The 27290-nt window shown below is 41.1% G+C and overlaps 1 protein-coding gene across 3 annotated transcripts in view; it reads right to left on the bottom strand.

The window, feature by feature from the left end:
• Positions 1-830: 830 nt before the first annotated feature.
• The window catches only part of DEPTOR (DEP domain containing MTOR interacting protein), a 75149-nt gene continuing 48689 nt past the window's right edge, over positions 831-27290 (bottom strand). For 2 of the 3 annotated variants that reach the window (XM_038129267.1, XM_038129266.1), the window contains 4 exons: positions 27041-27175; positions 23869-23939; positions 23138-23242; positions 831-2362 (listed from right to left, as the gene is read on the bottom strand). In XM_038129267.1, coding sequence (XP_037985195.1) covers positions 2234-2362; positions 23138-23242; positions 23869-23939; positions 27041-27175 — 440 coding nt within the window. In that variant the 3' untranslated portion in view covers positions 831-2233. Of the gene's footprint in view, positions 2363-4958; positions 4998-23137; positions 23243-23868; positions 23940-27040; positions 27176-27290 lie in introns of those variants that run through there. The other variant, XM_038129268.1, reaches the window with a different exon arrangement.

Raw genomic sequence — 27290 nt, 5'->3', positions numbered from 1 at the left:
TGCCCCCCTTCCCACTCTTTTTGCTCCAGTCTGAAGTGCACTCTGTAATGCATTATTAAGCCAAATTCTGACCCAGTTTCTTAATTATCTGTGAGCTACAGAGAACTTCTAGCAGAATATTAACTAAGGCAAGAGATGTAATACAGACGAACCCATGATGGCATTAGAGAGAATCATTAGCATTTTGCTAAGAAAATCCTTCAATTTTAATATTTAACTTAACCTAACATGCAGAATTTATATTTTAAAGGGGCTAAGCCACCAAAACAACCCAGGGAGAAAAAAGAAAAGAAGAAAAAAAAAAAGAAAAAATTTTTAAAAATTAAATAGAAATATTTGGAGAAGCATTCTTGGATTCACAAACTCAAAATACTTAGAGCATACTGAAACATTTCTGGAACAACAAGATTGTTTCCACGTGTTCTGAGTGGACACCATGGACAGTTATTACAATCTAATATAACGTTGTGTGCCCAGCTATTTATTTTGGATGACCTGTAAAATGTAACCCACTATGGCATATACATGTGTACCAAAATTTTGGGGAGTACAATCGGCATTCAGAACTGTCATAGATGACAGTTTGAACAAACCCTCCAAACACTCTGGTGCCTGGTTAGTATTGAGGAAGCAGCTGCAGTTTTATACCTCCCTGCACTGCTGCATATTAGTGGAATATAAAAAGTGTTCTTGGTGAAAATACAATCACAGATGTACAAACCCAGAAACAAGGAACACAAGGACTTCTTCCTACAAAGCTGCAGGAATACATGAGTTTGAAGACTAGCTGTATCTCTGAAGTAAAAGTGTTTGAGTGAATGAAAAACAACCTGAAAGAGCAATTTATTTAGTGAGAACAATTTTTAATACAAAACATGTTTCAAAATTATTTGAGGAAAAATACTTTCCCCACCCCAGAATTGGATGATTTGTGGTATGTGCATATAGAAAGTCAAGCTTTAATTGTAAAATTTAGACAGAGAAAGTCTGCAAAATGTATATATGATTTTGTGGAGCAGGATGTATTAATTCAGTTCAAAGATCAAAGAAAACCCATGCAGTCCCCCTAACATTGAGTTGAAGAGTCACCTAACTGCAGAATATGGAATTTTTATATATGTTTTTAAAAAATATTTCTTCATTAATTCCTCAATGAAAAAATCCTACTGTTTGAGAAACAATAAGAGTCAGTTAAATACAATGTTTTATTTGTAACAGTGTCAAATGCAGCTCATGAGGGAAGTTGGTTCTTTGCAAAACATCAGATGATTGGAAAGTGCTGATAAGCTTCATGTACATTCAAGTACATTGCTTCAATTTGAAGTGTGCTTTTGCTACTGGAGAATCTGGATGTATCATTCCTTATGCTAACACTGTGAATTTCCCACTACAACCTCCCAAATATTCCTCTTCTGGGAATTAAGGTGTCCAAAATTTCTTCAAAGTGATGAATAATAAGACTGAGGCACCTTTCCTTTACAGGTATGGAAAAATCCTCAAAATCAATTATTTTATACTCAAGCACCTAATCCAGCACACAAGCATTGAAACCAAATGACCAATTTTCAAAGGCAGTTTTTGTAAAAGACCACACGTTTTTCCATTTTCTTTCTAGACTAACCCATGTAATCAGTAAGGCCCAAACATTCATACCAGACTATCCTCTACAGAGCACAGACACCTTTTCTCATGCATTTGCAGTTCATTTGTGTTTGACTGTAATCAAGCCAGGATTTCATCAGCTGTCCCTCAGCCCAAGGAGAGAGCAACTGTGACTGCACGTGCTCCAGGGACAAAGTTGGACACCAGGACAATGTTTATCAATGTCAGTATCTCATTGAAACCATCTGTGACACCCCGACCCCACAGTGCTTGGCTCTTTAACCTCCTGAAGTACTTTGATCCAGCAGTGGACTGTGAGGAAATATGCATGGTCTCTTAGGCTGGAACCCATTCTGACCGATGCAGCCATGGCTGGACAGACCACCTAAAGGCCCTGATCTTGTCTCTGTTGGGCACAGAGAAGTCCACAGTGAAAATAAGCTGGTATCTATTGTTCACATCTTAGCATAATCACCAGTGCTATTATTGTTAAAGGAAAGAGAGCCCCCTCCCCTAAAAGCAAAATCATCTCTTCAGACACAGCAACATTCTGCTGCCTTGTGTCATGACAATCCATGGCTGTTGCTATTTGTCTCACAAAAATGTCCAGTAATAGGGGTTTTGTGCCTTCTCAGGCCTCCACTTCTTCCATCACTTCCATGACAATTGTTCGCGGGCCGGTCAGGATGAGGTTGCTTACTGTCCTGTAATCCACATGGAGAACATTGAGGCCGTTGACAGACACGACAAATTGGCAAACCTGAGGAGAAAGTAAGCAGCAAAACGAGTTATGCGTTAGACTTTATTTTGTTAGGTTAATTACACGGATGTGCTATCAACTCCTGGGCAGACAAAACCTCCAGAATTCTTTACATCATATCATTTGGTACTCGTAAAAGCCCCCATTTTTCCTAAAATTAATCTGGCAAGATAATTTTCCTTTTTTTTTTTGAAACATCAATTCAACTTTCAAATTAGTGGAATTCAATTTTCCCATCTCTGAACTTTTGAAGTTCATCAATCATTTATCAATATCAATCTTTTTTTTCTTACAGCAATGTTATTTTTTCTTGTATTACTGATATTTCATAGCATCAATGGTGCTTTGCAAACAGTATGGCATCCAGCTAAGGGGTCCCCAGCACAGGAAGAACAACGGATGGAGCAAGTCCAAAGGAGGCCACAAAGATGATTAGAAGGATGCAGCACATCTTCTATAAGGAACTAAGGCTAAGGAAATTAGGTTTGTTCAGGCTGACAAAGATAAGATTTCTGGGTGACCTTATTTTGGCCTTCCAGTACCTAAAAGGAGCCTGCAAGGAAGATGAAGAGAGACTATTTTCACAAGGGCCTGGAGTAACAGGTCCCAGGGAAAAGGCTTTAAGCTGGAATAGAGTTGGTTTGGATCATATATCAGGAAGAAATGCTTTACTATGAGTGTGGTGAGGCACTGGCACAGGTTCTCAGAGAAGGTGTGGATGCCCCATTCCTGGAACTCTTTAAGGCCAGGCTGGATGGAGCTTTGAGCAATCTGGCCTTGTGCTGTCCCTGTTGACAGCAGGGGGGGGTAGGAACGAGATGGTCTTTAAGTTCCCTTCCAACCCAAACCATTCTATGATTCTGTGAAGACAGCTCTGGCTATTGCAGTCTGTTATCTTTAGTTTCTCTTAAACACTTTCTTAGAAATCATTTTAGTCAGCTCTTGGTAATCACAGTAAAAATATGCGCCATGTTTCCAGGCTCAGGGCAAGGTCTGGATGATGACTTCACTAGATTCAGTGCCAAAACCTCCAACGGTGTGACACGAACCAAATGGATCCACTTTTTAAGAAATAATATCATGGAAGATTAAGTCAGTACTAAAACAGAATAAAATATAACTGCCATGTGATTGGTTTTAATTTCCTTCACCAAGTGTGGCTTATTAATTAATTTCAAATAAGCTAGCATTTTGTTTGTAAAAGCTATAACAAATACAAACATTGGAGGTTTTGTATGACCATAGGACATTTTCAAGCAAAATATTCTTGATAGAAATATACTGACCAACATTACTGTATATCTTAAAACACTTAAATAGAGAAAAAGTCACATCAACATTGTAAAAAAAATGCAGGAAAATAAAGATAATATTGATTCCTCAATGACATTAAGACTTCTCTGTATCTAATCATAACATTACAGTGTTTGGTAAAAAGGTCAAAAAACATGTGTAGTGTCTAGATCTGTACTTTTAATGATAAAAATATGGAGCCTAAGTGAATAATAATATTGTCCTGATGTTTCAATGGAAACAATACATTCACTAGAAGGCTATCTTACCCATAAGTCACCTTGAATCTGTAAGAAAGAAGCTATGAAACCAGTATCACCAGAAATTTTCACACTTTATTTTATATGGACACTCCGGATTAACTGTGGGGTCAGTTTCATGAGGTTCAACAAGGCCAGGTCCTAGGTCCTGCACTTGGGTCCCAACAACCCCATGCAGTCCTACAGGCTGGGGAACAGTGGCTGAAAAGCTGCCCACAGTAAAGGACCAGGAGATGCTGGTCAACAGCAACTGAACATGAGCCAGTGTGTGCCCCGGTGGCCAAGATGGCCAGTGGCATCCTGGCCTGGAGCAGATACAGGGTGGCCAGCAGGACCAGGGCAGGGATTGTCCCCCTCAGCACTGGTGAGGCTGCACCTCAAATCATGTGTCCAGTTCTGGGCCCCTCAGGTGAGGAGCAGCTGAGGGAGCTGGGGGTGTTTAGCCTGGAGAAAAGCAGGCTTGGGGAGACCTTATCACTCTCTACAACTCCCTGAAAGGAGGCTACAGCCAGGTGGGGGTCGGTGTCTTCTGCCAGGTAACAGTGACAGGACAAGAGCAAACAGCCTCAGGTTGCACCAGGGGAGGGTTAGTGCCAGGTCTAGTTGGCATGATGGTGTTCAGTCATAGCTTTGACACGATGATCTCAGTGGTGTTTTCCAAACTATTTGATTCTGTGATATGAGAAAAAATTTCTTCACAGAACAGGTGGTCAGACATTGGAACAGGCTGCCCAGGGAAGGGACAGAACCACCATCCTTGCAAGTACTAAAAACCCTGTGTGGATGTGGCACCAGGGAACATGGTGGTGAACACAGCAGCGTCAGGTTAACGGCTGGACTTGATGCTATTAGACCAACCAATCTTCTCCAGCAGTAACAATTCTATCAGTCTATGATTTTTCACTTTTCCTATTTAGGCAGAAGCACAAGACAGAAATGGGTGTGGGAGAGGTGGGAAGTAGCTCTGGTGTCCTCCAATACTAGCTCTACAGCAGATTTTCTCACATGCCAAGTCACTTAACTTTTGTGTGCCAGTAACTTACCTCTCAAGTAAAATGTGTGGTAAAACTCAATTTGTATTTCTGCAAAATGGACAGAATGTAGCTATCAATTTAAGAGAAATTATAGAGGAAGCAAACCCAATCCAAAAATGAAACATTTAATAAAAAATGTCACCAATTACTTTAATCTCTGCTCCTTAGGGCCTCTGCAGAGGAAGAGTGGCAGCAGCAGCTCCTGAAGGGATGGTAGACTCTTGCACCTTACTCCTTACCCTCAGAACTCCTCTGCAGGGACAAAGATCCTGGAAGTTGTCTTACTGGTAGCCTAAATGATCACCTATGAATAATTGCCTAAATATGGCAATCAGTGATACAACTGAGTAAACTCCCATAGCAGTAATCTTTCCTATATAGGAATATTTCAGCTGCAAGTAGCATTGGGAAAATGGTTCAGTTTTTGCATGCAGACAAAGCCTTGTAATTTTAAAGATTTTTGTTGAAAAGGTAACCTGTCATCCTCTGCAGTGTGTCCAATTAGTATTTAACTGGCATGTGCAGTATCTGTTCGTTTCACCTTCCAGTGGTATTTCCTTATACTTTCTATGGCCTTCCATGATTGTATCAGGTTTTACTGAATTATAGCTCTGGCTCTAAAGCACTATTGGGTTGATTTAAAACAGACCAGCAGAAACAACATTGTCTCTTCTGGCTTAAAGCAATTTTTGGAAGTTGACTGGCTGATCTTTGTTTTACTGTTGCATGTCCTCAGACTTCTTGACTTACTGGAATCCCAATGCATGGGACTCATGTTTGGCCAGGTTCAGTGGATAAATCTGCATGCTGGATAATGGCAGAGGCATTCAGGGGCCTTTGGGGAATGCCCCTGCCAGAGGAACAGACTTTCAGACCAGCCAGTGACCCACACCAGGGCTGCAATGGCGTAAATGCAGATGGTACAGGCACAATGTGAACAGCAATCTGGATGCCAAAAAGTGAATTTCTTGTGGAAGACAAGAGCTGACATGTCTGCATTCTCAGTGTGTTTGTTCTATCACACGCCTTTGGCGGAACAATTAACCAGCAATGCGTACGGCTGAGAAGAGCCCCCTTCGTGCCCTCCTTTGCAGTGGATCCACACGGCTTAATAGCTTAATCATTCCCAGTGGAGACGATTAGATGCAAGAAGTCCACTCAGGCCAGATGAGAAGAGAAAAGCAGGGGGGGAGGGCAATACGCAGAAGAGCACAGTCCTATCCTAAAACTGCAGGAAAAGACCCATGAGGAACAGGAGATGGTAATGAAGACCCAGCTACCCTGGGGGTAAAAAGCTCTCTCCACAGTAATTGCTTGACCGGTGCTGCTGAGTGCTGAGTCCCTGCAAATTCCAGACCTGGCTCCCTCAGGGATGAAGAAATGTGGAGCCATTTGCTGTGTCCCCCAATCCTGGTGACAAGAGAGCGGTTTGCACAGTCCTAAGCCCTTTGTTGTGCTGACTCAACTCACTCAATTTTCATCTCCCCACTCTGATTTCCCATGCAGCACTGCATCCAGCAAGGTGAAATGAAATGCAGTGCTGCTTTGTGCATTTTAGTCACTATCAATCCTGCCCCAAAAATGCTCATATTGCGTATTGCTTCACTGAAGTTAGAAAACAAGCAAGAGCAAGTAGTACCCACTCACCAGCCCTGACTGGTGAATCAAGCCATATATTATTATCTCAGGAATTTTCTTCAGGAGACTGGTTTACAAAAACACAATGATTTAATGTTACATTTATAAAAACACATTTCAAAAAGCTGTGAGTGCTCAGCTCATAGCTGCAGCTGTTAAGGGCTTTGTAACTACAAACATGTAAAATATTTCTGTTGGTTTCCACACATCAGTAAATATAATAGATGATAAACTACAGTTAAAAGAGCCTCAAAGAACCTTTTATTGTTCATTTCCTCATTGCTCTCCAAGGAGCTTGACAAGAGATAACCATCCCTTTTCATCCCTCAGACTTCAAGAAATGACACAGCCCAGAATAAATTCCGACCATTTTGTTGGTCAGGATGTGGTGATCTAAAAACCACAGAACTAATAATAGCTAAATAAAGCAACACTCAAATGAAAAAAAAAAAAACTCCCTTAACTGATTTCAAATATTTAAGTATTACAGCAATAAGCATTTATTGTACAGTATTTCAATTTCCCGCCATTGGAAACAGCAGCTCATGGAAGCAGGGATAGCAGAAAAAGCACCTCTGTCTTTCTGTGGGTTTTCCATCATGCATACAGAAGGTTTAACCAAATCCAGGTGTCCCCATATAAAGGTATACTTCAAGTTGGGGCTTACATTTGAACAAAAAGGATCTGGGAACCTGCAGTTTAAAGAAGTTAGCAAAGATTTGTCATGCCGTTTATCATTGGACTGAAGATGGCGAGAAGAGGTGAGAATAATTTGTTACCGTAACATTTAATCGGGATTGTGCTGTACTTGGAACTGTCCAACCCTTCCTCCCCCTCACTGGTAGTTGCTCTTTCCTCCACGGCAATCTTTGGCTGCCTGCCCCTCCTCGGTCTTGCCAAGCTGCCCTGCAGATGTACATCCACACCCCTTGATTTTCCTGCTGGGACAGCTGCCTGCTGGCCAAACCAAGGCCCCTGCCCTCGCAGGGGGCTGCCTGAACCAGGGCTGGACAGCTGAGCTGGGCTGATCAGGAGCTGAGCTGAGGATGACTGTGGGATCCTTCTAAAGGATGTCAGAGGCTGGCTGCAGGCATGGGTGTGGAACTGCACAACTACCTGAAAGCCAATCATGAAATAAAAACATTGCATACCTGTCAGTAATTCTTTGTTCGTTCTGCCTCAGGATGACCTTAATATTTATAAGTGCTACAGGAATGTTCTTGAGGATAGGCAGCTAGCCTAGATCCCTGGATACTCAGATGCTGTTTGCACTATGAGCTCTAGTTAGCTTTCCCTGCGGAGGCAAGTCTTGCTTGCTGGACTTTTTTGAATGTAATATACTTTAAAAACCTTTTTAAATGTTCTTTCTTTTTCTAGGCACACTTTTTAGAAGAAAAAGTTTAGTTGTGAAAGTTTATAAAGAGCTGGAAATTCCTACTGCAGACTTCAACTTAATTGCTGTTTGTGACAGCCCTAAAATGACATTTAAATTTATAGATGCAGGGAGTCCAACTGTTCATCTCTGGTATAAAGCAAGTAACAGCCATGCACAGTCAGCAGATAATATATCTCAAAACAGTAGGATAAGACCATGATTACAAGGCCACCTTAATTTGAGATAAATTTTTAAAAACCCACCCAGATTAAGAGGAATACAACTGCCACAAGGCAGCATGGCTGGGGATGGGGGAGACTGCTGGGGGGTGAGGAGCTCATTCTCAAAGGATTTATCATTTACATTTCAGTGCCAGTATCAGTGTGTAGAATCCACTCTGGTTTTGTTTGTTTGTTTGTTTGATTGATTTATTGTGGGGTTTTAGTGGTTTTTGGTGTTTAGTTTGTTAACTACTCTTTAGGAAAGTACAAATGCTACTAAAATTGCAGATCAAATAGGTACCAAAGCAATCAATGTTACCAAATAATGCAGGCTTGAAGCTCTCAAATTCAAAGCTAGATTATGCAATGACACAGTAAAGGTAGTGGCAAAAATACTGGTATTCAGCTGTACTGATCCTTCACCCCATTAGCTAGGCAGCAATGGGAATGTTCAGGGTCTAAAACTGCAAAGCGCAAAGTCTATGCCAGTACGCTCAAGTATTCTCCTTCACCAACAAGGTCAAGCAAACAAGAAGGTTTGATGGGCTGTTTGGTACTGATAGCAGCTCTGGCATCAGCAATTAACAGCACAAAGAGATGTTGAAAACACTGCCACCAATTAATTTCCACTGGAAGTGTGAATATTACTGTACACATGGCAACTGCATGAAGGAAAATATTATAAAGTGCTGGAGAGAGTGTGAAATCTTAGTTAGTCTTGCACTAATCTTTTCACTCCAGAGCAGCCAGGATTTCACTCCTGGACTCTGTGTGGATCCAAAACAGATTTCTAGCAGCTGACAGCACAAAGCAGGCCCATGTTCTGCAGCAAAGCACATCCCTTTGAGACCAAGGTAGTTCAGAAGTTATTAGCACATTGCACAGAAACAAGTTGTCCTTGTTGGGAAAGCTGAGTCTGAAACGAGGCAGCTTCAGTATCCAGCATGAGACAGACTGGATTCAACCCCTTGCTCTCTTCATCATTTGTATCTACAGTGATTTACATACACTTGGATAGTTTGGGACATGCTTCCTTGAGTACTATTTCTTCTTATCATCTGATGTGAAGCCAAAGTCACACAGATAATTTTTACTTTAAGACAAACCATTCCCAAAATGCATGAAAAAAAATGTATTGTTTTCTTTTTAGTCTTTTTTTTTTTTAACAACCTTATTAGCATCAAGTAAAAATCATTAATTAGGCAAATGTAGGAGTTATTTTCAACCTTGGAAAGTTGTTCAGTAATTTTCCTAAGAACAAAAATAGGTTCTAAGTATAACTTCTTTCAGAACTGTTCAAACAAAAGTGTATTTTGACTATTTTATGGTGTAGAATTCATACCAGAATTGACAATATAACTATTTCAAAAAGAAAAGCATATCCCAATGGTAATATTTTTGCTTTTCTTCTTACTAATGAAAATTAAAATTAAATCCTTTACAGAGACAGCCTGCTTACATTTCTGCTATACAGATACCCTCAATAATTATAAATAAATGCTTTTTTCATGTCCTACTAAACCGGCATGGACAAGGATCAGCTGGGAGGTTTGAACAGCTCAAACTCATAATTGTTTCATTATGGTATTCAGAAATTCACTGTGATCTTCCAGAGGAAAGTCCTCCATATGTGGTTAGCAAACCCATCTGTTTTCTGTGTGCATGAGAGACCCACAAGATCCTGATTTCTATTAAATACCAGGCCATGCTCTCAGTAAGAACCCTTTCTCATGGGCACCCATGAAATCAGGGCTGAAGGGTTAACATTTTGCAATTGTCAGTGACCTGGAGATGTCATCAGTAGGATATCCAACAAATCAAACCTTTTGCACTTCAGATACTTTTGAAAGCTCTGGGCCAGTTCTAAAATTGAAAACATAGTGGTTGATTCCTGTGGTAAGGCCACAGCTCTCACCTGGGAAGGTTACTAAACTCCTGAAACTGAGAAGGAAAACACAAAAAAAAAAAAAAAAAAAGAAAAAAAAAAGAAGAAAAAAAAAAGAAAAAAAATTACAGCCGTTACCATTGCTTATTTCAGTCAATACAGCTGCTTTGGCTTTTCCTGTCTTGCTAACAGATTTCAGCAAAATTTGTGCAAGGCTTAGGTGCTACAAGAACATAACATCTGAAACACAGCTTTCCAGCTTTCGGCAAGGAGGAAGGGACATCCAAGCTTCCAGCATTATAAAAGAAGAGGTGTATTTCCAATGGGATCCTTTTCTCTTGCAAGTCCCTTGCTCCTCTGCAGGTGCTGGGAAACATTCCTCCCACTCCTGCCTCCCAAGCACCACTGCCCTCCAAGCAAACAGATGGATATCAAGGTGTCATTTTTTAAAATCTGATTTAAATATGAAATGTGACGGAATTGAGAAGTGAGTGAAAGCAAAAACTTCCATTTAAGACTGTTATTTTGTCACAAAGGAACAAAAAACTACACCATTTGTACTTTTCATTGCTGTTACCAACTAGAAAGGAGCTATTTACAAGTGCAAAACCACACAGGTTTGCCTTGCCAGTTGTTAGATCTCTTGCATAAATCTTCCCAGCCAATTACCACATCATCACCTTCTACCTCACATACCACATCATGGGTTTGTAAACAAAACCCTTAGTGACAGCACTCTTAGTGACAATGAGGTTTCCCTCTCTTTAGAGTGCAAAAAGATAATTTTACATTTAAAAGAAATGTGGAAAAAAGTGTTTGCTTATTAAAAGCTGGATCAATAATCTGATTTGGGACCTCACCACTCTTTCTGCTCACAGAAAGAGATACACTCAACCTGAGTTGCCAAGGAGTCTGTGGATTCAGATGTCAAACCCCTTTCAAAGGGGAGGAAGGTTCATAGCAGGACTTGATGGCTGCAGTCCCAAGAGATGCTCCTGTCCCTTTGTGCTGGCTCTGGGAGCAGCACACCAAAGCCAGGCACCACTCCCTTTTCATCCTTTTCATCCCGTGCCAGCAAAAATAAATAAATGAAAATACTTGTCTCCAGGCAAAGTAAGTTCCTTGATGTGACTGACACCGATGGAGGAAGGAGGCAATAGACACGTATCTGGTTGAAGGCAAAGGGAAAGAGGGAGATGAAAAGGAGGTGAAAATAGGATCAACCTTCCTGGCAGAGCTTACACAGACCAGTAAACTGTAGCCTTAAGTTTTCAGATAACTCTAAGTCCCAGTGAAACCAATGGCAAGATGGATGTTATGGTACCAAGAACAAGTGCAGAGAAATCCGAGGCACAAGAGAACAACAGTGGAAGAAAGAGACACAGAGCTCAGCTTCTTTTACACACTTACACACACAGCCTGCATTTATGCTGATCCAGGATTTCTTCTGTTTTAACAGGTCACCCATAACCATAAAGCAAAGGAATCCCTATGCTCAACAAAGAGGCCAGGCTATAGAGATGCTGGATGTGGTATCACAGAAGAGCCTAGGATCTAAGACTGACTTCTACTTAAAAGCAAACACAGGCAGCACTGAATTTTTTGCTCTCACTCTGCTAAGCTTTACACTGTCACAATGGAATGAGGAAAACAGATGAAAATCAGAGGTCCTAAAATTATGTTTCCAGTTAGATTTTTATCTTTGGCATTTTTTAAGAGTTCCTGCAACCTTGATAGGATTAGTAAAGTTAAGCTGGAACCTCACAATTCACAACCAACTGCATGTTGCCAGAAGGTCAAAAAATCATACCATGGCCTTTCCTCCACAACTGAGGTTACTGGATGGAACAGAATAAATTGCAGATGTGTGTTCAGTTCTGTAAATATCTCTAGCAAAAATGTAATTGGCTGTACCGTGGGTGGTGTGGGAGTAGGCAAGTATCCAGGCTTTGCATAAAAAAGATTTTGTCTTTTGAGAGATGTGTTTCTTGTTCATTCTTTACAGCAGTGTGAAGCTGACCCTCTGTTCCTTCAGGGGGCTAGAAACTGGGTACCTGCAGAGCACACTACAACTCATAGCAGAGAAAATGAACTCCATTTACAGAATTAAAATATAAGTTCATCATTCTTGTGCTCCATCTTGGTCTGTGACTGCAGAGTGGTATTGATGGCTTGCCTGAGCAAGGATTCATTACACATTTTCATTACATATATATTACATATTTCTTTCAATTTTATAAAAGAGGCTGAATTTTTTATAGTATTCTGAACAAATTGGTCTCCAACTGAAAAAAAATATTGTGAATGAAACAACATAATCTATAAACTGCATAATACCAAAAAAAAAAGCATGTAATAAAATAATATCTATTTTACAACATAATACAGTGAGTCGCATAATATAAAAAGTCATAGATTATCAAGGGCTTTGTCATTGGTTCAGATAGTCTCTCCCTCCCTTCCTCCCTTCCAAATGATGGGAATCTCTGGGAATTCAAGTCCTTTTTTCTTCACCAGAAAGAGAATTAAACCATTGCTGAGCAAACTCCATAAACAGAGTGGACAAATTAGAGAAGGAAAAGAGCTGACCTAAGAGCCCATGAGAACAACTCCTGCTTTGGAGCATGAGTCTCTTGGGCTGCACAAGTCTCAGCTCTGCAAGTGGTGGAGTTTTGCTGACAGATCAACTGAGCAGGAATTATTCATAAAGGTAAATTAATGCTATCTGTACATATCTGGAGAGTAATAACATAAGAACATAATACCCTGAAACACAAACCATGTATAAATATGGAGTAGGGGAATATAGGTCACTGCTTTCCATGGCCCTAATTGGGAATTGGTGTGTAAAATCACTGACTTAATGTGAGTCCCAGTGAGAAATACCCACAGGTAAAGCTGGATCAGGCTGGGCCACATCAGGAAAGCAAACCAGTGACTGCATGTCTAACTTTATAAGCATTTTTATTGTATAGTGCAATTTGATACCTACCACAGAACAGTTCTGAAAATGTTAAATAACTCGAATGGCTAAAGATGGCTCTGGGTAAAATACTGCATCAGTGTCAGAAGAACAGAGTCTAAGCTTAGAAATAATGTGTTTTAATGCTTGGGTTGACCTTTTGGGGTCTTTTTTTTCCGGTATATCTGTAGCTAAACCACATTTGCTAAAACAAAATTGCACATAATGAATAAAGGACTTTAAAACTATGTATCAGTTTACTTATACGGTCAAATATAATTATGCTGAACTGTATCTCATTTAAGTCCCATATTGGTTAAAAACAGTCATGAAGTGTGAGCAAGGGAATTACAGGGGCAGACAGATTCATGCAAGGCACCCTCAGCACCCTCTGGTATCCAGCGTGTCATGGGCAGGAACAGTCTGCGCTGTTTGAGACAAACAGCTGCTCTCTGTTTGCACAGACAAAAGTGCAATTGTTTTTCCATGTGTTTGGCTAGCTAAACAGAGCCTTGGCTTTAACGCAACATGCTTCCCGAATCATTCGCTTATACCATGAAAGGAAGCCACTTTGTGTCTTGAGCAGCAACAAGAAAAGAGGTGGAGGCAAGAGTCTTCAGAGCAGCAGCTGGGGAGCAGTAGCATCCTTGAAGTGCTCAGGGCAGAGAGCTGAGATAGCCTGGACTTGTAAAACCAACAGCATCTGAGGAACTCTCCAAGGAATCAAGTGAAATGAGTATTGCAACTAAACCAAGTAATACAAAATGCTTTTCATCCTCAGTTGAGAGCCGAAGTAGTTCAAAATGACAGCTTTTTGCTGAACCAAACTCTAATTCTGTCTTTTTTACCGACACTTAGGATAACCTTTTCAAGATTTCAGGCATTCTGCGGATCAGTTTTTCAGATGACAGCAGTCTCTTCAGAGAGCCTGGACTACCTGGCAGTGACCTGCAATAGCCCACGACAGCTTGAGCATGGGAGATCCCAGCTGCTCCATCAGGCACTAGATCTTGCCATTCAATGGCCTAGAGACCACACAGGAGCTTGGAAGTTGTATCAAAACACAAGCACAGCTCTGTTCTACAGTGCTGCTGTCTCTCTTTCTGAATGGTTACAGCTGTAAGACTCCAGAAAAAAATCAAGAAAACCCTTTGATAAAGGCAGGGTGTTCAGATATCTGGGTTATCCTGTTATAAGACACTTCTTACTTGAAAAGAATTTTTAAAACTATCATTTATTAAAATAATGAGACTAAATTTAGAAAATCCACTGATCTCCAGTAATGAAGCTGCAGATTTTTTTTTGTATTTTTATTTCCTATTGATGAGAAGAAGCCAACATGCAGACACAAGTACAGTGAGTCACTTGTTGCCCAATGGCATTTTAGGTGACAGGCCTACAAACAAGTTCAATTCTAAAGTCAACCACACCACTGTGAATGTGGAAAAAGGAGCTCTGAGATATTACAAAACTTGCTGTACTCACATAAGGTTTCAGTTGTTGTAAAGAGAAAAAAAGTTATTTTATTGCCCAGTAAAACTCTCTGTTAAAAGAGTCTTTAGGAAAAATCACACAGAGGCATTGGAAACCTAATACTTCTCTGCAGGCCAAAATTTGGGTCTGGCATAAGCAAGTAAAACCTTGTTAAACCCGTGTCCTGTAAGTTTGGCAGGGGGGAAGATGTTAAAGGAGAAATTTAGAACTCAAAAAGTTGAACTCACTATTTTTATATTTCACCTGGGAATTCCCACTGTCTTAATTCCTTTCTCCATAGTGAGCAACATGGATCCTGTTGTTCAAAACCAGGTCTGACAACCATAAAAAGAAATTTTCTGTTTTCTTTTGTGTGTGCAGTTTGCAGCTCACATCCTGCTGGCGTGAGGTTTGCGTCAATGTTCACAACTGCATGGTGGGGGGTCTTTCCCCTCATACCTCAGTGTGTGACTTTTCCAATGCCAAGTTTTGATTTCTTCATCATAGAACAGTTCCAGATAGTCACAGCAAGCACCTGGTCTCTAGTACAAGATAAAGGTGATTTTTTAGTCAATTTTATGTCCACTGGCTCAGGAGAACAGAGACTCATGAGCCACTGAAGCAAGCACAGTCCCAGACCCAACTACTTGGTAGTGGCTGTGCACTCTCACAAGGGTGAAGTTCACTTAACCCTCCAAAACAGCTTCAGAAGTTTTGCAGCCTCAGAAGAGATTTCTTCAAAACAAACTTATCCTTATACAACTCTGTGGACAAGGAAGCAAGGCAAACCAAGGAAACAAGCAGAAAAAAATGGAGATCCACCATAAAAAGTAGGAATGTAGGATGAAATTCTGACATGTCAGAAGATAACAGAAGCTTTCTTATGGTTTTAAAAGAATTAAAATTACACTATTAAGAGTCTGATGATTTATTAGTGAAAAATGGAGCAAAACAGGAGAATTTTCGTAAAGATCAGCAGAGACTGGAATATGGTAACATTGGCAATAGATAAGTGTATGTCTGCAGAGTAGTTATAACCTGGGCAGGGGTGGCAGGGTGGGATGTCACAAAGAAAGCATCTGGAGTTAACACAAACACAAATTTCAGGAGGGGAAGAAGGATGGCTTAGGAAGAGAAGAGCTGTACAAACTGGCGATTGAAACCTGGGGAGCTGTAACATTGCTGCATGGGAGTCACTGGGCCCAGTCTGCAAAATCTCTGCTCTGAGTCTGGAAGACCTGGGCCTTATGCTGTGCACCACAGGTCCCAAAAGGAAACAAAGAAACTTTAGCAAACTTAATCTGTACAGGTGCTGAAACAGATCCACTCATCAAATGTTTTGGTTATGTTTGACAATATGTCTGATTTTTTGGCATTTTCCATTTCTATTTAAACCCAAACCCTCTGGTGGGAAATGGTCAGTATTGCACAGAGGGTCTGTGACAGGAAAAAGAGTAGAATCCAAATCCAAACTGTGACTTCCTTGTGGCCACCATGGGGCAGGCTCACCAGCAGCCTGGTGGAACAGTGTCTCCAAGAGTCTCCTGACACAGAAGTTCAACAATGACAGGGCTTCCAACATAGAGAAGGAATAAAATGGACAGAGTAGCTGGTGCAGTGAAGGGGCAGAAAAGAGATAGCCAATTTTGCACTGGAATTCCCAATACTGAGGAAAAAACTTCCATTATTTCAATCAACCTAAAGACACTGTGCTGGTGCAAAGGATGGTCAAGGACATAAAGGCTCTGTTGTTGCACTTGTAGTAGCCTCCAATGAAAGCAAAGGAGAAATTTGCCAAGCCTTGTCCCCTTCTGGCAACTAAACAAAGTTCTGGCAGTGACACACAATGCAGCTTTCAAAACCACCTTCTTCTTCAGTTAGAGAAGCCTCTACTTTGGTGAGAGGGCTGGATTCACAGAACTCCCAGACAAGAGGAGATGGGTGCAATGCAGTTTTCTGCCAAGTCCTCACAGAACCATGTTACTGTGATAATTTTCATGGCATTAATCCCAGTACAGTAAGAGTAACGTGGTTCTAGAGTATGTCCAACCTGTGTAGATGTGGTAAAAAGATTCACTCTAAAAATCTGGGAACTACTCATTGAGTTTAATTAAATACAAACAGAGAAAGTGGAAACCTTGGGACAGTTAGGGAAGCATCACCACAACTCATCAGCAAACTACATGAGCAAATGATGACCACAAGGGAAGGCAGACACAGAACAGGAACACCCAGGCACAGATTCATTCACTGATCAGCAAAGCACAGTGAGCGCTAAAATGTTAAAAATTTGTCAAGCACAAACAGTCAAGAACTCATTTTTGATGGCAGAGCTTAGCATTTTCACATTCATAAATATTTGATCTCTTCCAACTTCTGTTGAATTATTGTGCTACTGACTATCATAGCCATACTGATTTTTTCTTTAGAGTCTTTTAGAAAGATTTCCACTAAGGATTAAATAAATAATTATGAAAAAGCCATCCAAACTGTTCATCAAATTGTTCAACATTATGTTCACCATTGCTATGCTCTTAACATGTCCTAATGTCCTGGTCTTGCACCTGGAGAGGAACAACCCCATGCAGTCCAGGGTGGCGGCCAGCCTGCTAGAAAGCAGCTCTGCAGGGAAGGACCCGGGGGTCCTGGTGGACAACAAACTGTCCATGAGCCAGGAGCATGTCCTTGTGGTCAAGAAGACAGTGTTATCCTGCGTGCATTAGGAAAAGAATTGCCAGCAGGACAAGGGAGGTGATCCTGCCTCTCTACTCTGCCCTAGTGAGGCGCATCTGGAGTGCTGTGTCCAGTTCCAGGCCCCTCAGTACAAGAGAGACATGGAAAAATGGAATGGGTCCAGTGGAGGGCTACAAAGTCAGTCAAGGGTCTGGAGAATCTCTCTTACAATGAAAGGTTGAGGGAGCTGGGACTGTTAAGCCTCAAGAAGAGATGACTGATGAACCTCATTAATGTCTAGCTAAATGGAGGGCGCCAAGAGGATGGGCCAGGCTCTCACCAGCAGTTCCAAGCAATAGGACAAGAGGCAAAACCTGAAGCACAGGAAGTTCCACTTGAACACAAGGAAGGACTTCTTTACTGTGCAGTGGTTGTGCACTGGAACAGATTGACCAGGGAGGCTGTGGAATCCCCCTTACTGGATGGGCCCAGTCCTGTGCAATGTGCTCTAGGATGACCCTACTTGAGCTGGGAGGTTGCACCAGGTGACCTCCTGTGGTCCCTTCCAACATGACCCGTTCTTTGATTCTGTAATGTAACAATCACTCTTCTCAAGCATGATCTCAATGATGTTTGAGGCTAATGCTACCCTACTCAGTTCACTCTCCAATCTCCGTGATGGGTAACAGCAGATAAAATCTGAGGTCCTGGTTACTGCTGCATAAAATGATAGACAGAGTCAATGCATCTTTGAATTTTCTTTGGTTTTACAAAATCAGACTGATTTTGTGCTAAAAAATTAGATTTTCTTAAAATTAGATTTTTCTAAGGTCATAGATGTTTAAATACAGCTTCCACATTTCTGTGGAGGAGAATGGACCTTTATATTATAGTTTATAAATAAATACTATCAGAAAATGAAGCACTTACAGAGACGTGTTTGAAGCTTATATATACATTTATATTCAAGCCCTACAGCAGTGGCATTCACTCTGGGTAGTGCTAGTGCATGTTTAGCTCTGCTGCTTTTCTATTTATGGACAAGCTATGAAAGCAGTTTGTCAGCAACTTTTTCTGAGTGTTCACATTACCAAATACATCCATTCTCAACTCACTCTAATGTAATTACCAAATTCAGCAGCAAGCTGATAACACAGCTAAAGGAAAATCCCAACCTGCCTCAGTGTTTTCATGCTGTAATTGAAAACAGATGGCAACTCGTGTAATTTATGCTTTTCTACAATCAGTAACATGTTGGTATAAGATAAGAATTCTAAGACTGAATTGCATCTGCTTCAACACCATATGCTAGTGCACAGCATAAATATTTATCCAAGCCTACTCCATCTTCTCATTTAAAGCTCAATTCCATGAAAAAAATTAAAGTACCCTTCAGATAGCTTCAATTAGCACAGAAGCATCCCTGGAGTGCTTTGAAGGGCTAGAGGCCCAGCACCAAACACTGAGGTATCTTCTCTTTCCTAAACTTCACAGAGAGGGTTCAATGGAGGCATATACCTTGTGCCTTACTGATACAATATAAACCCCAGTTTTCAAGCTCCCTTTAGGAGCTACAAAGAAGTTTCTCACCTACAATATCCATGCTTCTCTATCTTTCCCACTATCCTGTAAAAGCTGGAAATCAGACTTGGGATACTTTTTTCCTGGGAGAAGGGTTTTTATTAAGGATTTTTAGACTGATTTATCTTGCTTGCCAAACAGTTACGCAGTCCTCATGTTTGAGGTCAGGTTGGCAAGGACCATCAAATGAGTTTTGTGTTTCTCTGTAGCTTGAGGGTACGTTCAACTTCGGGAGAATCTCACTGTTCAAATGTTCTCCAATTGCAGGAATATAAGGCATTGGTAAGTCCTCTGACATGACATGCTTTTGGGTTGGCTTTCACCCTGCTGGACACTTATAATATGCGCCTTTTAGTCTTCCATGTTACAAGTCTGTAATATGCTGTTATTGTGGCAGTACTTGAATCCTTTGGAGCAATCAGATAGTACAGATGTTCCTTTGACTGCATGAAATGGGCTTGATGACCCTGATGAAGTGACATTCACTGGCTTCTTGACACAGTGGCAACTCAATTACACTTGGGAGTTGATTTTTATTCTGCTAGTGAAATCATTTGAGAAACTGGACCTGAAATAATCATTTGTGAATGCAGAAGACAAATGAACAGGCAGAAAATTTATAACACTGATCTCCTCCAGCTTTTAGAGATCAGGAGAGCAGAACCATGCTGAAAGGGTCGTGGCTGCACATTACAGTTCCCAAGCTGAGCTCCAAACAGAAGGTGCTGGTACCAGTTACAACACGTGGTCCTTCAAACTCCCTGCTGCTGACTCCCGGCTGCTGAAATGAAGAACTAGGCTTGAAAAGCTTAAACAGCCACTGGAAATTTGTATGATTTGAGCACCTTAGGTGTTACAGCTATAAATAGTAATTTGCTAAGAATCAGTTTAAGGAATCAGATAGCTTTCTTTTAACAGTTTGAGTAGGGCACTGATTTCTCCAGACAGTGGGAAGAACAAATGATCAGCAAAATGAGTGATTAATTTGTCTCTCTCACAAGCCTCATACTTAGCTAGGTCTGCTTGTTCCATCACACTCTGCTGCAGTTATGTCACACTAAATAACAATGTGATGCATAATTTAAGTAACTAGTTTGAAGTCAAGTTGTAACTTTTCAAAAAATACTTGCACCTTAAAAGTAAGAAATGAACTTACAGAATAAATCACTAAAGAAAAAGAGTTTTACTGACAACAGCTGGCAATATTTAGCAGTGTCATCTGCAGAGAACCAGATTTTTCAGCCAGTCAATAATGAATATTAAAGCAACCTGGGAACTTCAAAATCCTGCTGTTCCTGTCTGCACTGCTGATGACAGCAGACAGCTAAACAGAGCTGCAAATAACTTAGAAGAACGCATCGCAACACTGACTCCTTTCATAGCCTCGCGTCATCTCCAGCTCCCACTTCTTAATGCACTTGCAGCAACCACTCCCCTCACAACGCTGTCACAGGCAAACACACTTCAGCAAACCAGGTCCAAAAATACTTTTATAAAGCTAATTGGCTAGATATTGATTGAATTATTTTCTCAGCTTCACACCTGAAATTTCAGACTGTGAGTGGTAATCCTGCTTACCAGCCCCAGGAGAGGTATCAAATCCTAAGGCTTATAGCCTCTCACACATCTTCAGCAGATCATGCTAGTAGGGATTTTGTCAGAAATAAATTGTCTGAAAATTCCCCCAGAAGAGGATGTCACACATAAGGAGATGGCAAGTGCTGCCACACTGAGGTGCACGTGTGTGACAGGGCCCACGTGTCCCAGCCGCTCGCGCCGTGCCCAGGCACAGCCACTGTGGGCGGCCAGAGCTCTGTCCCGAGCTCATTGAGCTTTCTACTCAGACTCCCAACTCACAGCACTTCAGAGCAGGCCAAGAGCCCACACAAGCTCAAACTGAAAGCAAGCTACCACTAAGTCCAGCGGTTGGTTGAGCCTGTAAGGTTTACTGCTTTCTGTGATACATGGTAGAATTTTAAATGCACAAACCAAGGTCCTACAATGACATTGTAGGCAGCAGTCCTCTCTCAACAGTATGTCCACCATAATGCAAAGACAGGAAAATAGTGCTCTCCAAAGCAGGCAAGTGCAAAATCACAAGCTTTACAAATAAAGACGTTCTAAAAACAATTACAGTGGATGCATCTCCTTAGGAGGAAAATCCCTGCTGCTACTGCCAAGAACTTTTCTACAAACTGCTACGCCAAGGCTTGGCTCTTCTTCAAATTCTTGCCCTTTTCATCATAGCCAACTTTCCTTGTTAGCGCTTCTTTGGTGTAGCACTCTTTTTGCAGACAAAAGCCTCTTGCACCAGCCCACCAGAAGTTACCATGCCCAGCCTCTTTTCAAAGTGCCCTTCCTGCAGCTTCCACACAGGGGAATGTTTAATTTCAAGGAGCTGTCATCTAAAGCCTGTCATTTGATTTCTTTAAATTTGACAGATTGAGGAGTTCTGTAAACAGATGGATTAAGTGACATAGATTTTTTTTTAAATTTCAGATACTGCACTATGATTTACATAATTATTGCCATGGGAACATCTAACAAAAGCCCCTATTTTCAAAGAAAAACACCATGTCTTCACTAGGCTAAAGGTATTCAGCATTTCCAAAAATGGGGCAACAATTTTTGTGTCTAAAGAGGAGTTCATCTCATATGCAGCTATAAATTTTTATGTGCAATTGTGCTCTGAAAATCCATTTCATATAAAGATAACAGCTTTGAAAATAATCAGATCTGTCCTTGTGTAAAATCAAGGCAATATAACCCAGTTTTACAACACTGCTTGTTCTTCTCAGGACAGTGAACTATTTTGCATTCTTCAATCTTGAATGGTTCAGGTAAGACCTCTGCAACCCCATGGGATTACACATATGACACCACAGTGTTGTTTTTACAGGTCAGGTTTCAGAATTGCTCCACTGTACTGCTAGCTTCTATATTCAGAGAATAAAAGCTGCTGTGAAATACTAAGCTCCCCAAGTTCAGGATCTACAAAATACACATGAATTAATAAATTATTTTTAAATTTAGGCCCTTTACATTTTAGGTAGAATCATTATTTGAAAATTACACTCTTCATATAAAAATTGTAACTGTATTTTATATTTAGGTGTTGTATAAAACACACTAAAAAACTTCCAGCTTCCTTGGAACTCAAGCTTCTTCACCAGCAGGAAGTGTCTGGGTGCTGCATGTACCAACAAGCTCTGCAGCTGCCATTCCCTGTCCCAGGGTTTTGCCTACCTGTTCTAAAAAAAAAGTTTCAAAGACAGTATGTTCGTGAAAGTTCCATTAAGAAAAGAATCAGCAGCCAGAGAGCAGAAACCCCTGTCCTGCACTTGCTAAGGAGGGTCCCATGGCAGGTCTGGCACTGCAGCAGGCAGGATGTGCATCCCTGGAGCTGTGGCCTCCAGCTTAGTGGGTGTGAATGGACAGGTGAGAGGCAACTGGGGTGAGTGTGATGGGAATGAGAGATGAATTAGAAGGCTGGACAAAATTCATGGCAAACTAGGGTACATGTGGAATACACCTGAAACCTTCATCTGTGTTGCTGCTATAAAATAAAGCATGGCATAAATAAGTAGTTTAATCTTTCTGGCCATTGGAGCAGGTGTAGTAGCTAACTTAATTTTCTTGCTTTTATCTGTACTTAACATAATACTTTGCCTTTATTTTTCTCTTTGTACAAGGCAGAGATTAATTCACAGATATATGCAGGATGTGATCCAAGACCACAGGTAAGTCAATGAGCTCTGCATTGCAGTGCAAAAGCTAAAAGTGGAATGTGTATTTATTAATTCTTAAATCACTTATGAAGCTCTTTCAGCTCTTTATGAAAGTATTATCCGTTGTTCTTTCCAAATTGTCTTGAATCTTAACTGCTCTACACTGAACAATGGGCTGTGCTAGCTTCACTTTTACTAGGTATGTCTGACTTTGCCTGTTCCTATAAAGGCAAAGTCCAGAAGGTGCATACCAGCAGTCACATAAATTGTAAAGTAAAAAGGGAAGCTAAAATTGTGCAGAGTTGAAAAAACATTGCAATTAAAAAAAAAAAAATCCATCAAAGAATAACATCACCACCAAAACCAGCCAACGACCCATCCTTCAAAAAGGTAAAAGGTCAAGAGAGAGACTTGGAAAGTATAATGAAATCTCATGTGAAAAAGAGACTTCAAGAATCTCAAAGACAAAAGAAAAGAAACAGGAGGGGGTTTAAAGAGCACAGAACTCATTGTGCAGGAATGCCTGAAACTGAGACAAAGGCACTCCACACTGGAAACAAAAGCACCCCTCCCTCCCCTAATACAGGCAGCCCAAGATCTTCATTGGACAGCACAAATTTCCCTGGGAAATCATCCCATTTTGAGAACCCACCTTCATGCCAGCCGCGGCCGCTGGCCCACTGGGATCCACAGCCTGGATGTGGCAGGGTTTGCTCCCCCGCACCACAAAGCCCCAGCCCACGGCATCGCCAACGATCTGCAAAGAAGAAAGGACGTGATCACTTTCAAGCAGATCCATGAAATTCAAGGGGGCAACTTCTAAATGGTCCAAGATGTAATTTCAATATCTCTGTACTTCCAACACATAGTAGAGTACAGGCTGCTGTGTCATTTGGCTCTACCCAAGTGATTCCTCTTGCTTTTAATGAAGTTTCTTTGTTGAACTAGGAGGCTGTAAAAGCAATGCTCCAAAAGCAATGACTAGGTTCAAAGCCATTTTTAAAGAAGGGCTCTAATAATGTATGTTAGTCAAATTTTCTGTCCCATCACGTAGAAAGACCCTGCTAGAAAACTTCAGTTTGGGTGGGTGATCCACTCCTGCAGAGCAGGAGCACCAAGTCTGGATGAGTTTGTATTATATAAATCTTGTTGGCTTCATGTAATTTTACACCCTTTTTAAGTATCACACTGGCATAAAGACAGAATAAACAAGTGCTGAATCAGACCTGAAATTTGTGGAAGTACTGATAATAGAGCCTGGGATTTTGAAGTATCAACCTCAGCAAATACAAATAAGCTCTAATTATCCCACCAGAAAATGTCTATTTGGATTGCCCTACGCATATAACATGCAGAAAATAAAGAAAAACACTGGAGACATACCGTAAAAGTTTTTCTAACATAAGGGGCTCCAGGCATCAAGAGCTCATCAGCAGTCACAGGTCTCTTTAATACTGTGGAGGTACAGAAATGAATATTCAATGAAAACATTCCTCTGGAGTTTCTCCTAATAAATAAGATATATTGTTGGGTTACATCTTTTTGGCCCCACTTCCCATACATGCTTTCAATTCTTGCAGACTTGCTTGAAAGCAGTAAGAGAACCAAGAAAAAGCCCACAGAGTAACACTGAGTATAAATGCTGAGATCTTTGGAAAACTAGGGCATTTAGCCAACAGACTTTGTTGTCTGCAATCAAAATCCCCTAAACACTATCACAAAAGTCAGAAGTGACTTTTCCTGTGTCCAGTGTTGAAACAAGTGACCAACCTTCCTGGCACAGAGCAGCTTTCCTTCACATCTCACTGTGTGCTCTCTGCTATTTCATCTAATTTGGGTTTGAATCATAGAATTGAATAGCAAGAAAATCCTGCTTGGGTGAGGAATTATCTCAAGAGACTTCTGCAACTGTAGGCACAGACCTACAATTCCCATCTTATCCAGGGACAGACAAGGTAACCTACAGGTGTCTGGGATTTTAAATGAAAGGAAATACTAGTTAGTTTCTGCAGGTCCCCATTGCCTTCCCATGTAATGGCATCATTTTCCTCCAAACAAATTACATTTGAAGTTCTGCCAGATCAAACCAATACCATCCTGTGTACCACTTTTTATCTGTCCATAAATGCTTCAAAGACAAAGGACAACATAAAGATATATTCTGTTCACCCCATCTGCCTGCTTCACCCTTAATATTATGGCTGTTTTTCTTTCAGTGATAAATAATTTTGATGGTGTCTGTCTTTTCAGTCACAAGTGGTAGCAAAATTTCTCACAGATGGCATTTGAAGATGTTCTTGATTTTCTTATTGACATTCATGGGAGCAAAGAGGATTCTAGCAGACAAACCAATTTTTTTTTAACCTTCCTATGCATTTTGATGAACTGTAATTTAGCCAGTGTTGCACTTGGTAAAGCATGTCTGGTCAATGTGAAAAAACTGAATGATTGTTCTCATTTGACAAGTCAGAATCTGATAAATCATCCACGCAGAGCTCTCTTATGTGCCTCTCTTCATTATACCTCCAGAATTTTTTTTTGTTTGATGATTGTTTTTCTACATGATTGGTCAAGTCATGACCTGGGTGTTTTTTAAGTGCTTGCCTGCAAGAGAGCTTGTCTGACAACAAATACACCTCTGCCTTGTGTTTATCGGCACGTAGGTCAGCAACACGCTCTGGGTCTGGATAGCAGGAAGCTATTTGTGAACAAAGTCTCCTTACAGTGAGCACAGGATTAAGAATTCCCTGTGATATTTACGCCTGACAGCCTTATGTTAACCTATGCAAGCTGATGTGTGGATCTGTACTTGTACTCTGGGAGAAATAACCCTACATTGCCAGTAATTGTATAATTCTTAAAAATCAGTCTGTTTATAAGCCCACTGCTGTCTTCTTTCAAATATGAGTCTGTTAAAGCTATTCACAGTTTGAAAACTAGTCCTAAGGGAAAGTTTCTTCTAAAAAATATGCAAGAGCAACGTCAGCCTATTTTTTTCCTTCCAGTATTGTGTAATCAGCTGCATTAAAATAAACTTGTTCTCACTACTCATGGGCTGACACTTCATATAAAATCAGAACCATAAATGAACAGAATAGTTGGCATACTTTAGATAACACACACATTTATGGATAGCACATGAATGCTTTTTTATCTGTCCCAGAAAATTTTCCTGGATGTAATTAATGTACTGAGGACAAAGAGCTCCCCATACAAAAGCTACCAGAGCATTTCTGAAAGTATACCTGAGAGATATTTGATATTCTGCCAAAACATGATACTGTAGCACCCTTTATCTAGGGGCAAGCCCCTTGCATGAAGGGGTGAGCATACTGGAAGGTGGTGGTGAGCACCCAACAATAGCACACTCCGAGGATGCAATGGCCACTAGAACTGACAGCATTTCCTCTGCTGGGCAGCAGGCCTGCTGGAGGGGTTATGGCTTCTGAGCATATAATCCTACTGAGTCCTTCTAATTATTTTTGTTCAGAGCTTCATGCTGAATTCCCAGCAGAGCTTAAGGAGAGGGAAGGAAATGTGCTAAAAGGAGAGAGAGGGAAAATATCCTTCCCTTTCTGATGGCCACTCTGCACAGCAGGAATGAAACGCACTTTAGTTCACTCATCTCCGGAGTAAATGGTCGATGTTTTGAACAGCATTCACCTAGTGCTTGAGGCACTCTCCTGTAATCACTTCAAATGCCAGCATCCCTCTGAAAGCAAAGATTACACATATCCACTGAAGCCTTACCCAGTTGTACAGTACTCCCCACATCACTGGCAGGGACTTGGTGAATTTGAAATAATAAGGAACTCAAAGGGCAGCAGGGGCCATGTTTGATATTCAGGGCTATTTCTGAGGGAAATAGAGAGGCTGAAACAATATCTATCTTGGTCTGTTTTTCCCTTCCCAGATGTACAGTTAGAAACAATTTCAAGTGAACTGTGGAAGAATGGGTGTGTTTAACCTTCCGGCGTGGGATAGGAAATCCTTTCAAAAGGAAAATAAGCTTCAATACTACTTCTACCTTCTGAAACAGACCAGTGTAAGACTTAAAACAAATTAAAATGTTCAAATTGTCTTTGACAGGCTGAAACAATGCTGCCTCAGGTTTTTTTAGAGCCTGTTGTTTTCTGAGGGGTGTTGTTCCATAGCAGCTCAAGCAGTCACTGGATAGTTAAACTCTCCTCTGACTTGCACCAAAGGAATGTTTCTAGGAGGAGATTTGAATTGGTTCAGAGCTTGGCAGTGAAGAGACAAATCTAGGCCCCTGACTGCACGTAGTCCTAAGAGATAAACTGCAGCTCAAACCACAATTATGGACTTGACACAGAAGTAACTGGAGGCAGACGTCTGGCTTGTGTTCAACAGGACTTCAGGCTAGAAGATGATAATAGTTCCCTCTGGCCTACAAAACCTGTGACACTGTGAATTTTTAATGTATTCTTGGAAACAGAGGCTTAGGCGTGACGATAGGCATTTTTCACGTCGCCTTCTCCCCACAGAGATGTCTGCACCCTGGCTGCTGTGCGTCGTAAGCCATGCTGGTGCTCACCAGATTTGGGGTTGCAGAGCACAGGGGGACTGCTGCTGAGCGTGGGGCTGCTGCTGAAGTACCCACTGCTGCCACAGCTGCTCATGCTGCTCCTCCGCACTGCCGACACGATCTTGATCTCCTTGGTGGGACTCACTGCAAGCAAAGAGAAAACACAGAGAGAAAGGGAGATGGTACCAGTTATTAGGCCATTTCCCTGTTTCTTAAAAACAGGGGGAAAAAAACCCCCAAAAACCAGCAACAAGCCATG

This window comes from Motacilla alba, chromosome 2 (assembly GCF_015832195.1).
Source record: "Motacilla alba alba isolate MOTALB_02 chromosome 2, Motacilla_alba_V1.0_pri, whole genome shotgun sequence".
NCBI classification, from domain to species: Eukaryota; Metazoa; Chordata; class Aves; order Passeriformes; family Motacillidae; genus Motacilla; species Motacilla alba.
The sequence above is the reverse complement of the archived record's forward strand: the minus strand, read 5'-3'. Positions and strand labels throughout refer to the sequence as shown.